General features: G+C 41.5%; 1 protein-coding gene across 1 annotated transcript; it reads right to left on the bottom strand.

The window, feature by feature from the left end:
- Positions 1-3,057: 3,057 nt before the first annotated feature.
- On the bottom strand, positions 3,058-6,054 carry LOC112068248 (melanocortin receptor 4-like). Its single transcript, XM_024135343.2, has 2 exons — positions 3,842-6,054; positions 3,058-3,431 (listed from the first exon to the last, which is right to left on the bottom strand). Exon 1 carries the CDS (start codon positions 5,411-5,413, stop codon positions 4,400-4,402), a length of 1,014 nt encoding a protein of 337 aa, XP_023991111.1. The 5' UTR covers positions 5,414-6,054; the 3' UTR covers positions 3,058-3,431; positions 3,842-4,399.
- Positions 6,055-14,138: the final 8,084 nt, after the last annotated feature.

The raw sequence follows: 14,138 nt of genomic DNA, 5'->3' as shown, positions 1-14,138 counted from the left end.
TATAGTGTCCCAGAACTTTTTGGAGTTTGTACTACAGGATACACATTTCTGTTTGAAAAAGCTAGCCTTAGCATTCCTAACTGCCTGTGTATATTGGTTCCTAACCTGAAAAGTTGCATATCGCGGGGGCTATTCGATGCTAATGCAGTACGCCACAGGATGTTTTAATGCTGGTCAAGGGCAGTCAGGTCTGGAGTGAACCAAGGGCTATATCTGTTCCTGGTTCTAAATTTTTTGAATGGGGCATGCTTATTTAAGATGGTGACGAAAGCACTTTTAAAGAATAACCAGGCATCCTCTACTGACGGAATGAGGTCAATATCTTTCCAGGATACACAGGACAGGTTGATTAGAAAGGCCTGTTTGCTGAAGTGTTTTAGGGAGCCTTTGACTGTGATGAGGGGTGGTCGTTTGACCGCGGACCCATTACGGACGCAGGCAATGAGGCAGTGATCGCTGAGATCCTGGTTGAAGACAGCAGAGGTTTATTTAGAGGGTAGGTTGGTCAGGATGATATCTATGAGGGTGCCCGAGTTTATGAATAGTGATCGATAGTCTCAGAGTTCAACCATTTCTAGCTGTATAGCCAGTGCTCCACGTGGTATGGTCTTCTGGTCTTTTAGTTTTAAGCCATTTCATACGTATCTTTAGCTGTATGTTTTCTAGTCTAATGTGAATTTCATCAGGAGTAGGTTTTATACACTTCAGAGAAAAGGGCGGTCCATGACACCGACATAATGTCTGTGCTCACGTGGGCGTGGCCATTGATTTGGTTAACTTTATATGAAAACCCATATTTTCTAATTTAGACGGTTAACCTGACAGCTGGGAAATGTACACTTTAAGAGATACAGTTATGTGTGTTTCCTGTCCTTCGAGTGATCACCAAATGAAACAACATTGTTCTTTAAATACCCATGGACCCTTCCCACATTCCCAAAAATAGAAATATTGTTTAATCCTAATCCTCCAACTTTGGGGATTAGGAGTTGAACAAAGAGAAGCTCTTTGTCGTTAAGTCGTAAAACGGTAGAGAGAGAGAGAGAGAAACAGAGAGAGAGAGAGAAACAGAAAGAGAAAGAGAGAGAACGAGAGTGGGGCTATGATCTTTCTCCCAGGGCATGTGATGACACCTTGATGACAGCTTTGCAGCATGCCTCTGGTATAATGCATTTCCACCTCTCACTCTATCAGTTTTGCTTTTCCATCTTCCTGAATTAAAATGAGATATTGTAACAGATCAGTCTTGCTGACAAAATGTCATTAAATATTGCTATGTTATTTAGCTATAGTGTGGATGTAGGGCTGTTTTTTTTTTTAAATATAATGAGTACCCAGATGCCGGCCTCCGTGTTGGCTACTACTATGTTGCAATATGAATATCCTCGGAGCAGTCTAGTCGATACAAAATGTTTCAATATTCTCTGAGCCTCCTCGTTTGTTGAAACAATATTTAAATATTCTCTGAAATGCCTTGTTGATTCTATGCTTCAATATTCGCAGAATGTTTCCATTACCTGGCGAATAATGCATGCAGGCAATACAAAAAAAACTGGTCGCACAAATTATAAGGAACATCTCTGAATGCAGAACAACAATTTCGGTGCGAAGCGCACCAGACAATGACACTGTCATAGTATACTGTATGCACCATTCCACAAGGGTGACTTCATATAGCCTACAGGAGGGGGTCTGTAACCCTTTTCATAATTTCTGGAGTTTCTCCCATTCTTCTCTGCAGATCCTCTCAAACTCTGTCAGATTGGATGGGGAGCGTTGCTGCACAGCTATTTTCAGGTCTCATCAGAGATGTCCGGGATATGACTGGGCCACTCAAGGAAATTCAGAAACTTGTCCTGAAGCCACTCCCGCATTGTCTTGGCTGTGTGCTTAGGGTCATTGTCCTGTTGGAAAGTGAACCTTCACCCATGTCTGAGGTCCTGATCGCTCTGGAGAAAGTTTTCATCAAGGATCTCTCTGTACTTTGCTCCGTTCATCTTTCCCTCGATCCTGACTAGTCTACCAGTCCCTGCCGCTGAAAAACATCCACACAGCATGATGTTGCCGCCACCATTCTTCACCATATAGATGCTGCTAGGTTTCCTCCAGACGTGACACATGGCATTCAGGCCATGAAATATTGGTTTCATCAAACCAGATAATCTTGTTTCTCATGGTCTGACAATCTTTAGGAGCCTTTTGGCAAATTCCAAGCGGCTATCAAGTGCCTTTTAATGAGGAGTGGCTTCCATCTGGCCGCTCTACCATAAAGGCCTGATTGGTGGAGTGTTGTAGAGATGATTGTCCTTCTGGAAGTTTCTACCATCTCCATAGAGGAACTCTAGAGCAGACATCAATATACTTAACAAGAGCGCCTGGTTTGGTCTTCAGCCTTTATGACATGTCAGGGCTGCCAGTGCTGTAATCTGGAATACAAACTCTCTCAGCCCTATTAGACTAATTCCTCAAAGAGCAAAATCTTGCAGAATTTAATCTATTTCAATAACCTAATATACTGTAACTACATATTAGGTTGTTTAAGATGATTTCCCAGTCTTATTTGTCCAAACCATCATTTTGAAAATAAAATAAATTACATACTTCCATAGAAGGCTCCCAGCCCCCAAGAGATCTTATTTGTTTGTGATTAACCACATTTTTGAGTTTGCTCAAAGGTTAAAGTCTAAAATGGGAGAAGAAAAGTATATAGCCCTAATTTGCTGTTTCAAAACATTGGGGGGGGGGGGGGGGGGTTGTAGAGAGCTACTCATAGAAGTGAACTTGTCTAAACACATAGGCCTATTGATCTACGCTCACAGGCTCGGCAACACTTTTAATGAGAGTAAGGCTGCCTTTGAGTAAGCTTTAACACAATAGTAGGGGTGCAGCATTCATTTAAAGAATGCTGGAAGAATGGTTATAGCTTTAATCAGAACAAATTATGAGACTGAGTATGAACTGCAATGAAAGAATAATACGAGAAACAGATGGTTATATCGTTCTGTAAACAATAGGCTTTACACATGATTTTATTAAAATATGTATATATAACACCGCCGCTGAAATTGTTATTTTACATCACAGTGCAGCATGTTTAAGGCCAAAACAACAAGCGACAAGATATAAACACAAAAGCACATACTCACATGGTTTCAATTTTAGATACATATAAATAAGAGCAAAATACACTATCAATAGAATCTAGAATTAGGGTTAGGGTTGGGGTTAGGAAATTATAGAATTCATACATAAGAAGTTACATGTACACTGTAAGATAAGTCTGCAAAGAATTCTCCAAGCACTTGATGAACGCATATTGAGGTTAAATTAAAAATATAGATGAGAGTATGTCTGTGTCATGTAATGGTTACTTTATAAATGCACATGTCCACACAAGGTGTGTTTTTTCAAGCAGCATAGGTAGCTTTTAGCTTTTAAACAAATGAGTTGTAGCTCTCCCAGATTGGGTTTATTCTCAACAGAAATCATTTCAATAAGTGCTTCATTTTGTTGTTGTTTTTTCAATTTAGAGCCACTATGTGTTGTAGTTGTCAGCCTAAGATAGGCTAAAGGAAAATCCTCTGACATTTATTCTACAAAGCACGGTGCAAGACTTTACAGTTTACTTTACAGTTTGCTCACAATCTCTAACAGCTACATTGTGTTTGATCCGGGAGGTAGATGATCTTTTTGAAGCTTTCCACTTTCAATCGTTCAGAGTATGAAATAAACATACACTGTCATATAGTGTGCCATTTAAAGATGCAGTCCTGGATCTTAAGCACTTACAAATATATTGTAGAATATTTGAATTCCTAATATATCATATGAATTGGATGACGTAGTACACAACTGTGCACAATTTTTGATGACCAGTTTTGGCTCGTGAGCACTACTTTCAGTGTATATGTTATCCTTGAAAAAATACCATAGTGTGTAGGCAGCTGCCACTCAGTACTTTAAATATGTTTTAAATATTTAAATAATCTAATTATATTTAAATAGATATCTTTCTCATATCATCATCATATCTTCTCACATTATGGGTCAGTTACTTTAAAAACAGAATTTTTCAAGACAAACAAAAAGATACCTGATTGTGCTGTAGAGAAAGAATGTGATTGCTGTTGTGTTCTGTTTTTACAGTGTGTATGTAAACCAACCTTCTCTTTGGCAACCCGAGCCATGGTAACCAGAACAAGTTAAGAGGAACTACTTTTTAATAATTTACAGCCATGTCCTGGAGCACGGGCAGAAAGAGGGCTAATCAGTCCTCATCAATCACAATCAGTACCAACATCAAAGACCTCATGCTGTATACAACGTCTCAACTGTCTCTTTCATGTGAGGAGACAAAGGCAGATGCCACCTCAGCAGTTGTCAGCTGTTCAAAGGGTCACTACTTCCCAGGGAGCTCACACACACACAGGTTTGGCAAGCTGTACCAGCAGAAAATCTCCTTGAAGGTATTCCTCATCTCCTGGCTGCGGAGTGCGTAGATGAGTGGGTCGATGACCGAGTTACACATGATGAGGATGAGGTACATGTTGAAGTGCGACATGAAGCAGGCACAGTAGGGATTCCTGGGGCAGGAGATAATGAGGATGAGGTGGAGGAAGAAGGGAGCCCAGCACACTACGAACACACCTAGGAGGATGGTGAGGGTGATGGCGCCCTTCATGTTGGCATGCTGGCGCATGGGCGCGTTCCCAGGCAGCATGGCGATCCTCTTCATGTGTAGCCGGGCTAGGAGGAACATGTGGATGTAGAGCGAGGCCATGAGTGCCAGCATGGTGAAGAACATGGTGATAAGGCAGATGAGGACAGTGGTGCTCTCAGAGTAGATGATGAAGAGCACGCCCGACGCCACGCAACACGACCATATGAGGGAGATCACCGCCAGCGCTCTTTTTACCGTCACAATGTTATGGTAGCGCAGCGCGTAGAATATGGTGATGTAGCGGTCTATGGCGATCGCCAAGAGACTACAGATCGACGCCAGCAGTGAGCTACAGATCATGGAGTCGAACACGTTGTCCATGCTTTTTATCAGCGACCCCGAGATGCTCAGGTTGCCGCTGTTGATCAGGGCTATGACGATTGTCTCGGAGGCATTGGAGACGCTGACCAGCATGTCGGCCACGGCCAGAGAACAGATGAAGAAGTACATGGGAGAGTGGAGGTTCTTGTTCTTGATGATAGCGGCAATCACCAGGATGTTCTCTAATAAACTGACAATCCCCAGTGTGAGGAAGACCTCGGTGGAGATGAGGAGCTGGTCGTAACATCCCGTCGAAGAGTCATTGAGACCAATGCCCTCTGAGTCTTTGTTGACGGATACCAGAGTCCCAGCAGTGCTGGAGTTCCTGTTATAGCTCACAGAGATCAACCCATGGTGTTCTGTGGCATTCATTGTGTAGTTGGTAGTTCTCTTAGTTGGTTCTCTAAGCCTTTAAGTAAAATGTTAATGTCACCATTCTAGCCTTGTTGTTGGCTATTAATCCACCTAGTTTAGTCCATCAGTATACTCCGAAATTCTCAGTGCTGCGTGCTCAATGGTCCTCTTGTTCTGTTGTCTTCCATGCTCAGAGTCAGGCGCCCGGCAGGTGGTGGAAAGCAGAATGAATCCCAATGTTTGATCCTCTTCTTTGCCTCATCCAGCCCCCAAACTGGTCAAGCAGAGTCATTTTCTTCAGACATCTGCTGATGTTAGCCTTCCTTAGCCCCTGGCACTCTCTCTACACTGCTATCAACTGGCAGCCTCCAGGAAGAAAGAGAAAGAAAGCGAGAGCGAGAGAGGGGGGCAGAGGTAAGGATGAAAGTAGAGTGATGATAGAAGGAGAGAGATAGTGAATTGAGAATTGAGAATTCAGAGATGATAAATAGAGAGACGAAGTAAAACATATGTAAATAGAAAAGTGACGATGGAGAAATGGAAAGAAAGAAGGACTGAAGATAAGGGAAGCAGAGGAGTGAGAGAGCATGGCAGAGAATGAATAAAAGAACAGGAGCTGAGTTGATCAGTGACAGGAGTGTGAACCTCAGAGATGGAGAGGGCGGACCACTTTGCAGACTACATAATCTCTTCCCTTTCCTTCCAGAGTTATACAGTCAAAAAATAAACCTCCCCACAGCCCCTCCCACCTAGTCATGTTAGCCATTCAGCTCACAAGACAAGAGTAGGGAGGGGCAAACTGTAATGCTGGGGTTGATAAACATATAAAGGCACAGCAGATTTAAGAATGAAGGATTTGGGGATTATAACAGCTCAATGTTTTGTTGCCTACACACTAAAAACAAATGGATATATATAGGGCCAAATAATGGCTATTTGGCTTGTAACCTCAGCGGATCCCTTTTTGGTGCCCCCCACCTGGGTGCATGTGTTGTTTTTTGCCTTAGCACTACACAGATGATTCAAATAATCAAAGCTTGATGATGAGTTGGTTATTTGAATCAGCTGTGTAGTGCTAGGGCAAAAACCAGAACGTGCACCCGGGGGCGGGCAGGGGTGTGCCAATGCGTGTATCGCTTAATCAGAAGTACATCATCAATGACGTCCGAAGCTTCATTTGATCATGTGCTTTATCTAACTGTGTGTTGCAAAATGTGAGATCACGCTGATTTCACCGTGGCTCTGATGCCTTCTTAGATTCCAAGCTACTTTCAAACACCGACCTATTCTGGACACCGTACTTATAAATATAGTTAGGATTCTGTAGTTTCACCTGAAAGGGAGCTTAGCAGGTAGAGTAGGGAGCTATGGAACATATAGGGATGTGAGGGTATGAGGCCAAATTAAAAAAACAACACTATTTACTAGTGTCTTACACTAGTAGGGGTGTAAGACTAGGGGTCCGCTGAAAAGGCGGAGCGCGAAATTCATTTTTTTAAATTTTTATATTTAACTTTCATACATTCACAAGTGCAATACACCAAGTTAAAGTTTCATTTCTTGTTAATCTACCCATCCAATTTCAAAAAGGCTTTACAGCGAAAGCAGACCATATGATTATGTTAGGTCAGAGCCTAGTCACAAAAAAACATACAGCCATTTTCCAGCCAAAGAGAGGAGTCACAAAAAGCAGAAATAGAGATCAAATTAATCACTAACCTTTGATAATCTTCATCAGATGGCACTCATAGGACTTCGTGTTACACAATACATGTATGTTTTGTTCGATAAAGTTAATTTCCAAAAATCTCAGTTTACATTGGCGCGTTATGTTCAGTAATGTTGTGCCTCGAAAACATCCGACGAATTTGCAGAGAGCCACATCAATTTACAGAAATACTCATCATAAACTTTGATAAAAGATACAAGTGTTATGCACAGAATTAAAGATATACTTCTCCTTAAAGCAACCGCTGTGTCAGATTTCAAAAAAGCTCACCATTCTGAGTACAGCGCTTAGACACACAAACAAGCCATGCAGATACCCGCCATGTTGTGGAGTCAGTACAGGTAAGAAGTAGCATTATAAATATTCACTTACCTTTGATGATCTTTATCAGAATGCACTCCCAGGAATGCCAGTTCCACAATAAATGTTTGTTTTGTTCGATAAAGTCCAACATTTATGTCCAAATACCTCCTTTTTGTTTGCGCGTTTAGTTCACAAATCCAAATTCAAGAGGCGCGGGCAAGTCCAGGCAAAAGTTCAGACGAAAAATCCAGAGGGTTATATTACAGTTCGTAGAAACATGTCAAACGTATATAAATGTATAGAATCAACCTTTAGAATGTTTTTATCATAAAAAATCTATAATATTCCAACCAGACAATTCCTTTGTCTTTAGAAATGAAAAGGACCAGAGCTCGCTCTCACGGCCGCGCGCATGACTGAGCTCATGGCATTCTGGCAGACCCCTGACTCAAAACAGCTCTTATTCTCTCCCCCTTCACAGTAGAAGCCTGAAACAAGGTTCTAAAGACTGTTGACATCTAGTGGAAGCCTTGGGAAGTGCAATATGACCCCATTTACACTATCTTCGAAAGGCAGAAACCACCAATATGGCAGCCTATAATTGATAGGTACCAGCGAGTTTAAGTGGGAATCCAGACAATCACCAACTTCAAAGTCCTTATGCCAAGCTGAAAAACTACAAACCTCAGATTTCCCACTTCCTGGTTGGATTTTTCTCAGGTTTTCGCCTGCCATATGAGTTATGTTATACTCACAGACATCATTCAAACAGTTTTTGAAACTTCAGAGTGTTTTCTATCCAAATATATTAGCTTCTGGGCCTGAGTAGCAGGCAGTTTACTCTCGGCAGGCTTGTCATCCGTGAAAATGCTTGTCCCCTATCCCAAACAGGATAAGCATCCTAAATAATGCCATAGATTGTTTTTTTTATAGTAAACTTGAAGTTAAAAAAGGGAAAGCATAGTGTAAGATGTATCCAGGCAAAAACTCCCATCATTAGTACTAGCTATAGCATAGTTTTGAGCCGCTGAAGAGAGAATTTAGAATCTCAGACAAAGTCAATGGTCTGAATCCTAGAGCTGGTCACTAGCTGCCAACGTCAAGGTTATCTGTCCCCACCTAATAATGTGGTGTGTGTGTGTGCATGTGTGTCCAATCAAATCAAATATAAGTGTATTAGTCACATGCGCCGAAAACAACAGGTGTAGACCGCACAGTGAAATGCGTATTTACGAGCCCCTAACCGACAGTGCAGTTTCAAAAAATACAGATAAGAATAAAAGAAACAAGCAATTAAAGAGGAGCAGTAAAAAATAACAATATATAAAGGGGGGTGCAGGTACAGAGTCAATGTGTGGGGTCACCGGTTAGTTGAGGTAGTATGTGCATGTAGGTAGAGTTAATTAAAATGACTATATATAGATGACAACAGAGAGTCGCAGTGGTGTGGAGAGGGGAGGGGGGGAGGGGGGGGGGGGCAATGTGAATAGTCTGGGTAGCCATTTGACTGGATGTTCAGGAGTCTTATGGCTTGGGGGTAGAAGCTGTTTAGAAGCCTCTTGGACCTAGACTTGTGTGTAACTATATATGTGTGTGCATGCATGTCTGTTAGTGAGTGCATGTGTGTGTGTGCACATGTTTGTGGGTAGCTCTCTTCTGCAGTCAAATGACCAGAAGAGCCCTCTAGTGGCCTCATGGGTGGCATGTTAATATTTTCATACATTCACAATCAATAAACAATTTTATTAACACTGTCTAAGTCAGGGGAGGGGGTTCTACTAAGCTATATTTAATTGTTTAAAGAAGATAATACCAAGGATCATTTTGCTATTTGACTTTGAATTTGAAGACCCCTTGAAATATAAAAAAATATATATACTTTTTTGTTGTTGAAGAAAATGATTATTTGGCGTTACTGCAACTAGCCAGTAGAAACACATTGAATAACAGATTCACTACATGGAAAAACAGATAGTCCCCCCCCCAATGAATCTAAAGGAAGGTACTGGGAGACATTCAGAAGGGTCTTGTGAGGTCTGTTGGCATCCTAGAGCAAAAGTGTGTAGCCCAAACTGTTCGTCTCATCTTTCCATAGAAGTTTCACAATATGCCAAACCGTTGGGACGCTACAGACGTTTTGGGATTTTCGGGATGTCTCATTGTCTGACATACACAGCTCTAGCTCTGTCACCTTTCACCGCAGATATCTCTAGCTTAAACTGACACCCCTTTTTCATGATATCCAATTGGTAGTTACAGTCTTGTCCCATTGCTGCAACTCCCCTATGGACTCAGGAGAGGTAAAGGTCAAGAGTATCCTCCAAAACACAACCCTACCAAGCCGCACTGCTTCTTGACACACTGCTTGCATAACCCGGAAACCAGCCACACCAATGTGTCGGAGGAAACACCGTCCAGCTGGTGATGGCACCAGCCTGCAGGCGCTTGGCACCAGCTTGCAGGCGCTTGGCCTGCCACAAGGAGTCGCTAGAGCACGATGATACAAGGACATCCAAGCCAGCCGAACCCTCCCATAACCCGGACGACACTGGGCCAATTGTGCAGCGCTTTATGGGTCTTCCGGCCGGCTGTCACACAGCCTTGGATCGAACCCAGGTCTGTAGTGATGCCTACAAGCACTGCCTTAGACCAATGCACCACTCGGGAGGTCTAGCTGACAGATTTTTATAGGGATTGTTGTATTATGCTAATTCTAATTCCGTGGGGCATCGACTCTAAATCCAGTGTTTCTATATCAAACGGTTTTGTTAGATTTCATTCTTTTGTGATGTATATAAAGTGTAATATTGGGATGCAAACTCAAATGTAATACATGTCAACTCTATGGCTTTGTACAAGTGTCTTCTTTTTTAAACCCATAACCATGTGTGTGAGGTGTATGCTTTTGTTTCAAAGTAGATTTGTTTAAGACTACCAATAAATAATGTGTGACCCTGATTTAGCCCACTGCAGTATAAGGATAAGGACAAGCCTGTCTGAGAGAGAGATCAAAACAGTGAGAGTACATAGAGGAAGTATGTGAATGAAAATCTGTATATCTGCATAAAATTCCATCATCTCATAAATGCAAATTATAGTTCATTACAGTTCTCTGACATTAAAAGTGGTTATGGGAAAGTGCTGAAAGTGCTACTTGATATGAGACTTAAATTGACTGTATGTAATGACTTGCCGGGTGACAGATTGAAAGGGGAAAATTTAAAATTAAATTGCTTCCATTCCACTTCCATTCCACCCTGCTACATATTTTGATGTATAATCAGTTCACAATTTTAAAAGTACAGTTTTAAAGGTACATGTACTACAGCTTAAAATATCTAAACAAATAATAGGTTACACCATTTATACAAAAGTATGTGGACATGCCTTCAAATTAGTGGACTCGGCTATTTTAGCCACACCCGTTGCTGACAGGTGTATAACACCGAGCACACAGACATGCAATTTCTATAGACAAACATTGGCAGTAGAATGACCTTACCGAAGAGCTCAGTGACTTTCAACGTAGCACTGTCATAGGATGCCACATTTCCAACAAGTCAGTTCATCACATTTCTGCCCTGCTAGAGCTGCCCCAGTCAACTGTAAGTGCTGTTATTGTGAAGTGAAAAATCGTCTGTCCTCGGTTGCAACACTCACTACCAAGTTCCAAACTGCCTCTGGAAGCAACGTCAGCACAAGAACTCTTCAACGGGAGTTTCATGAAATGGGTTTCCATGGCCGAGCAGCCACACACAAGCCTAATATTACTAAGCGCAATGCCAAGCATCTGCTGGAGTGGTGTGAAACTTGCCGCCATTGGACTCTAGAGCAGTGGAAATGTGTTCTCTGGAGTGATGAAACCAGTGGAGGCTGGTGACTTGAAAAATGTAAGAGGATGGGAGACCCACGGTATAGGCGCGGAAAGCAAGGTGACCACAAAGTGTGTTTAAAAATCATCAAAGACTAATTATTTTAACCTAAAGCATTTAATAAAGACATTTATAGTACAATACTATGGGGAAAGGAATGAGAGGGCTAGTTACAGTGTTGGAAAGGGATCACAGCAGTGATTGAATGAGGGTACGTGGCATGAGGTGAGGTGTTCAGAGCCTTGACCAGTGCAGGACAGGATTTTACTGGGAAGACAAAAAACAATAACACAGACAAAAGAGCTAAGAATGAGTTAGTCTAAGCAAGGTGTAAAATCGTTGATGAGTAATAATGTGATTTTGTATGTGATTGACTCTACATACAGTAATGAGAGAACATTTATAGGGGTACTCACAGTGCTTGGAAGGGAAACATTCAATGTGCCAGTGGATGAGCGGGCACATGAGACGTTGTGGCTTCAGTTCACGTCATGATAATGTTGACAATATTAGTGGAGTGGAGTTGTCATCACCTCTTAACTTCTTATGGCTGGGGGCAGTATTGAGTAGCTTGGATGAATAAGGTGCCCAGAGGCGCCCAGAGTAAACGGCCTTCTACTCAGTCCCAGTTACTAATACATGCATAGTATTAGTATATTTGGATAGAAAACACTCTGAAGTTTCTAAAACTGTTTGAATGATGTCTGTGAGTATAACAGAACTCATATGGAAGGCAAAAACCTGAGAAAAAATCCGACCAGGAAGTGGGAAATCTGAGGTTGGTCGTTTCTTAACTCATTCCCTATTGAAGATACAGTGGGGTATTGGTCATGTTGCAGTTCCTAAGGCTTCCACTAGATGTCAACAATCTTTAGAAACTTGTTTGAGGCTTCTACTGTAAAGGAGGGGCTCATAAAGGCTCTTTGAGTCAGTGGTCTGGCAGAGTGCCACAGGCTCGCGATGCTCGTTCACGTGAGAGGTAGCTCGCGTTCCATCGCATTTCGGAAGACAAAGGGATTCTCCGGTTGGAACATTATTGAAGATTTATGTTAAAAACATCCTAAAGATTGATTCTATACATCGTTTGACCTGTTTCTACGGACTGTAACGGAACTTTTTGACATTTCGTCTGCTCCTAGTGACCGCGCTTCGTGACTTTGGATTTGTTTACAAAACGCGCGAACAAAAGTAGCTATTTGGACATAAATGATGAACATTATCGAACAAAACAAACATTTAATGGGGAACTGGGACTCCTGGGAGTGCATTCTGGTGAATATTTATCATGTTATTTCTAACTTCTGTTGACTGCACAATATGGCGGATATCTTTTTGGCTGGTTTGGGCTCTGAGCGCCGTACTCAGATTATTGCATGGTTTGCTTTTTCCCTAAAGCTTTTTTGAAATCTGACACAGCAGTTGCATTAAGAAGAAGTGGATCTACAATTCCATGTATAACACTTGTATCTTTGATCAACGTTTATTATGAGTATTTCTGTAAATTGATGTGGCTCTCTGCAAAATCACCGGATGTTTTTGCAACTACTGAACATAACGTGCTGAGATTTTTTGATATAAATAAATAAATATGATATAAATTTAAAATGGTATAAGATACTTGTATGTTTGAGGAATTTTAATTATGAGATTTCTGTTTGAATTTGGCGCCCTGCACTTTCACTGGCTGTTGTCATATCGATCCCGTTAATGGGATCTCAGCCATATTAATCAGGGAACATGAGGGGATTTAGCTGTAAATCCAAATAGCAGATACATTCCATTACTGCTGCGCCATCGTAGGTTTGGGCAACGAGTTTCTCTATGAAGTTAAAGTCAGACATGTCAAAATTCATAAAGTCAAACACAGACTGTGCATCTCACCCACTTGACACCTCACAGTAGCCCAAGAAATGTCCCTGAATAAAGCCCTGATCATCCACATACCTAACGATAACTGACAAATGTGAGCAGACTGGTGGTCCCAAAGCGGTTTGGCAATTTTACCCCTTGGGGCCTAGTGTTTTTCCTTATATGTTAACCTAACTAGGAGAACTCTGGAACCTATACGGTATGACAGTGATTACTCAGTTGTAAAAAGGTTTTAAATGGGCTATGATGGGACCAGTTTTTCATAATCGAGTCACATGGGTTTTTAAAAAACTCCTGAAAAAAACCCTGGCCCTGGGGGGGATGAAAACCCTGTCAAACTGCAGCTACATTATATTTGTTCATAGAAATTATATTTAGACTAGATTAGGAGGAGGTGTCCTCTACCCAGACACAGACAACAACTGCGTGTTTGCATCATGCAGGCCTATGCAACTGTAGGCCTCATAAAAAAACTACTCACTGTCATCACTATTATGTCGACTGATTCATTCCATGTGATACTTTTGGATTAAAAACGTATAGGCAGCCTAGCCAGCCCAATTTTGAATATAATCTAAATTTGATCACATTCACATTTTCTCCTGACACACAAATGGACTATAAATACATAACATTACAATTTAGTTTACCATGACCAGATGGACAGGGAGCATAGGCTGTATGCAGATACTCTTCTTAGTAGCCTACAATTGATCAGATGGAAATATAGTATTGTTTTCATCCCATACAGCATGTCAGATTTCTAATGTTTAGGTGTAGCCAAGGCTGCTGCAACATTTATGTCATTAGTTTTTGCTTGTGTCTGTCCGGAGTGATTATGTGTCATCATCTTTGCTAAATAAACACTGGAGGAAAATTGCAAAGCCTACTTGAGCGCACGCAAAAAAGATGTGCTGCATCATCCTCTCTCTTTAATCTGACGTTTAATGGATGATGCGATGGAAGCTAT

The sequence above is a fragment of the Salvelinus sp. IW2-2015 genome, unplaced genomic scaffold (assembly GCF_002910315.2).
Source record: "Salvelinus sp. IW2-2015 unplaced genomic scaffold, ASM291031v2 Un_scaffold349, whole genome shotgun sequence".
Classification (NCBI taxonomy): Eukaryota; Metazoa; Chordata; class Actinopteri; order Salmoniformes; family Salmonidae; genus Salvelinus; species Salvelinus sp. IW2-2015.
Note: the sequence above shows the minus strand (reverse complement) of the source record. Positions and strands in the feature narration are given on the sequence as shown.

Bases quoted from the DNA above. Each gene is read 5' to 3' on its own strand.
- LOC112068248 (XM_024135343.2), bottom strand. From the start codon at position 5,413: ATGAATGCCACAGAACACCATGGGTTGATCTCTGTGAGCTATAACAGG.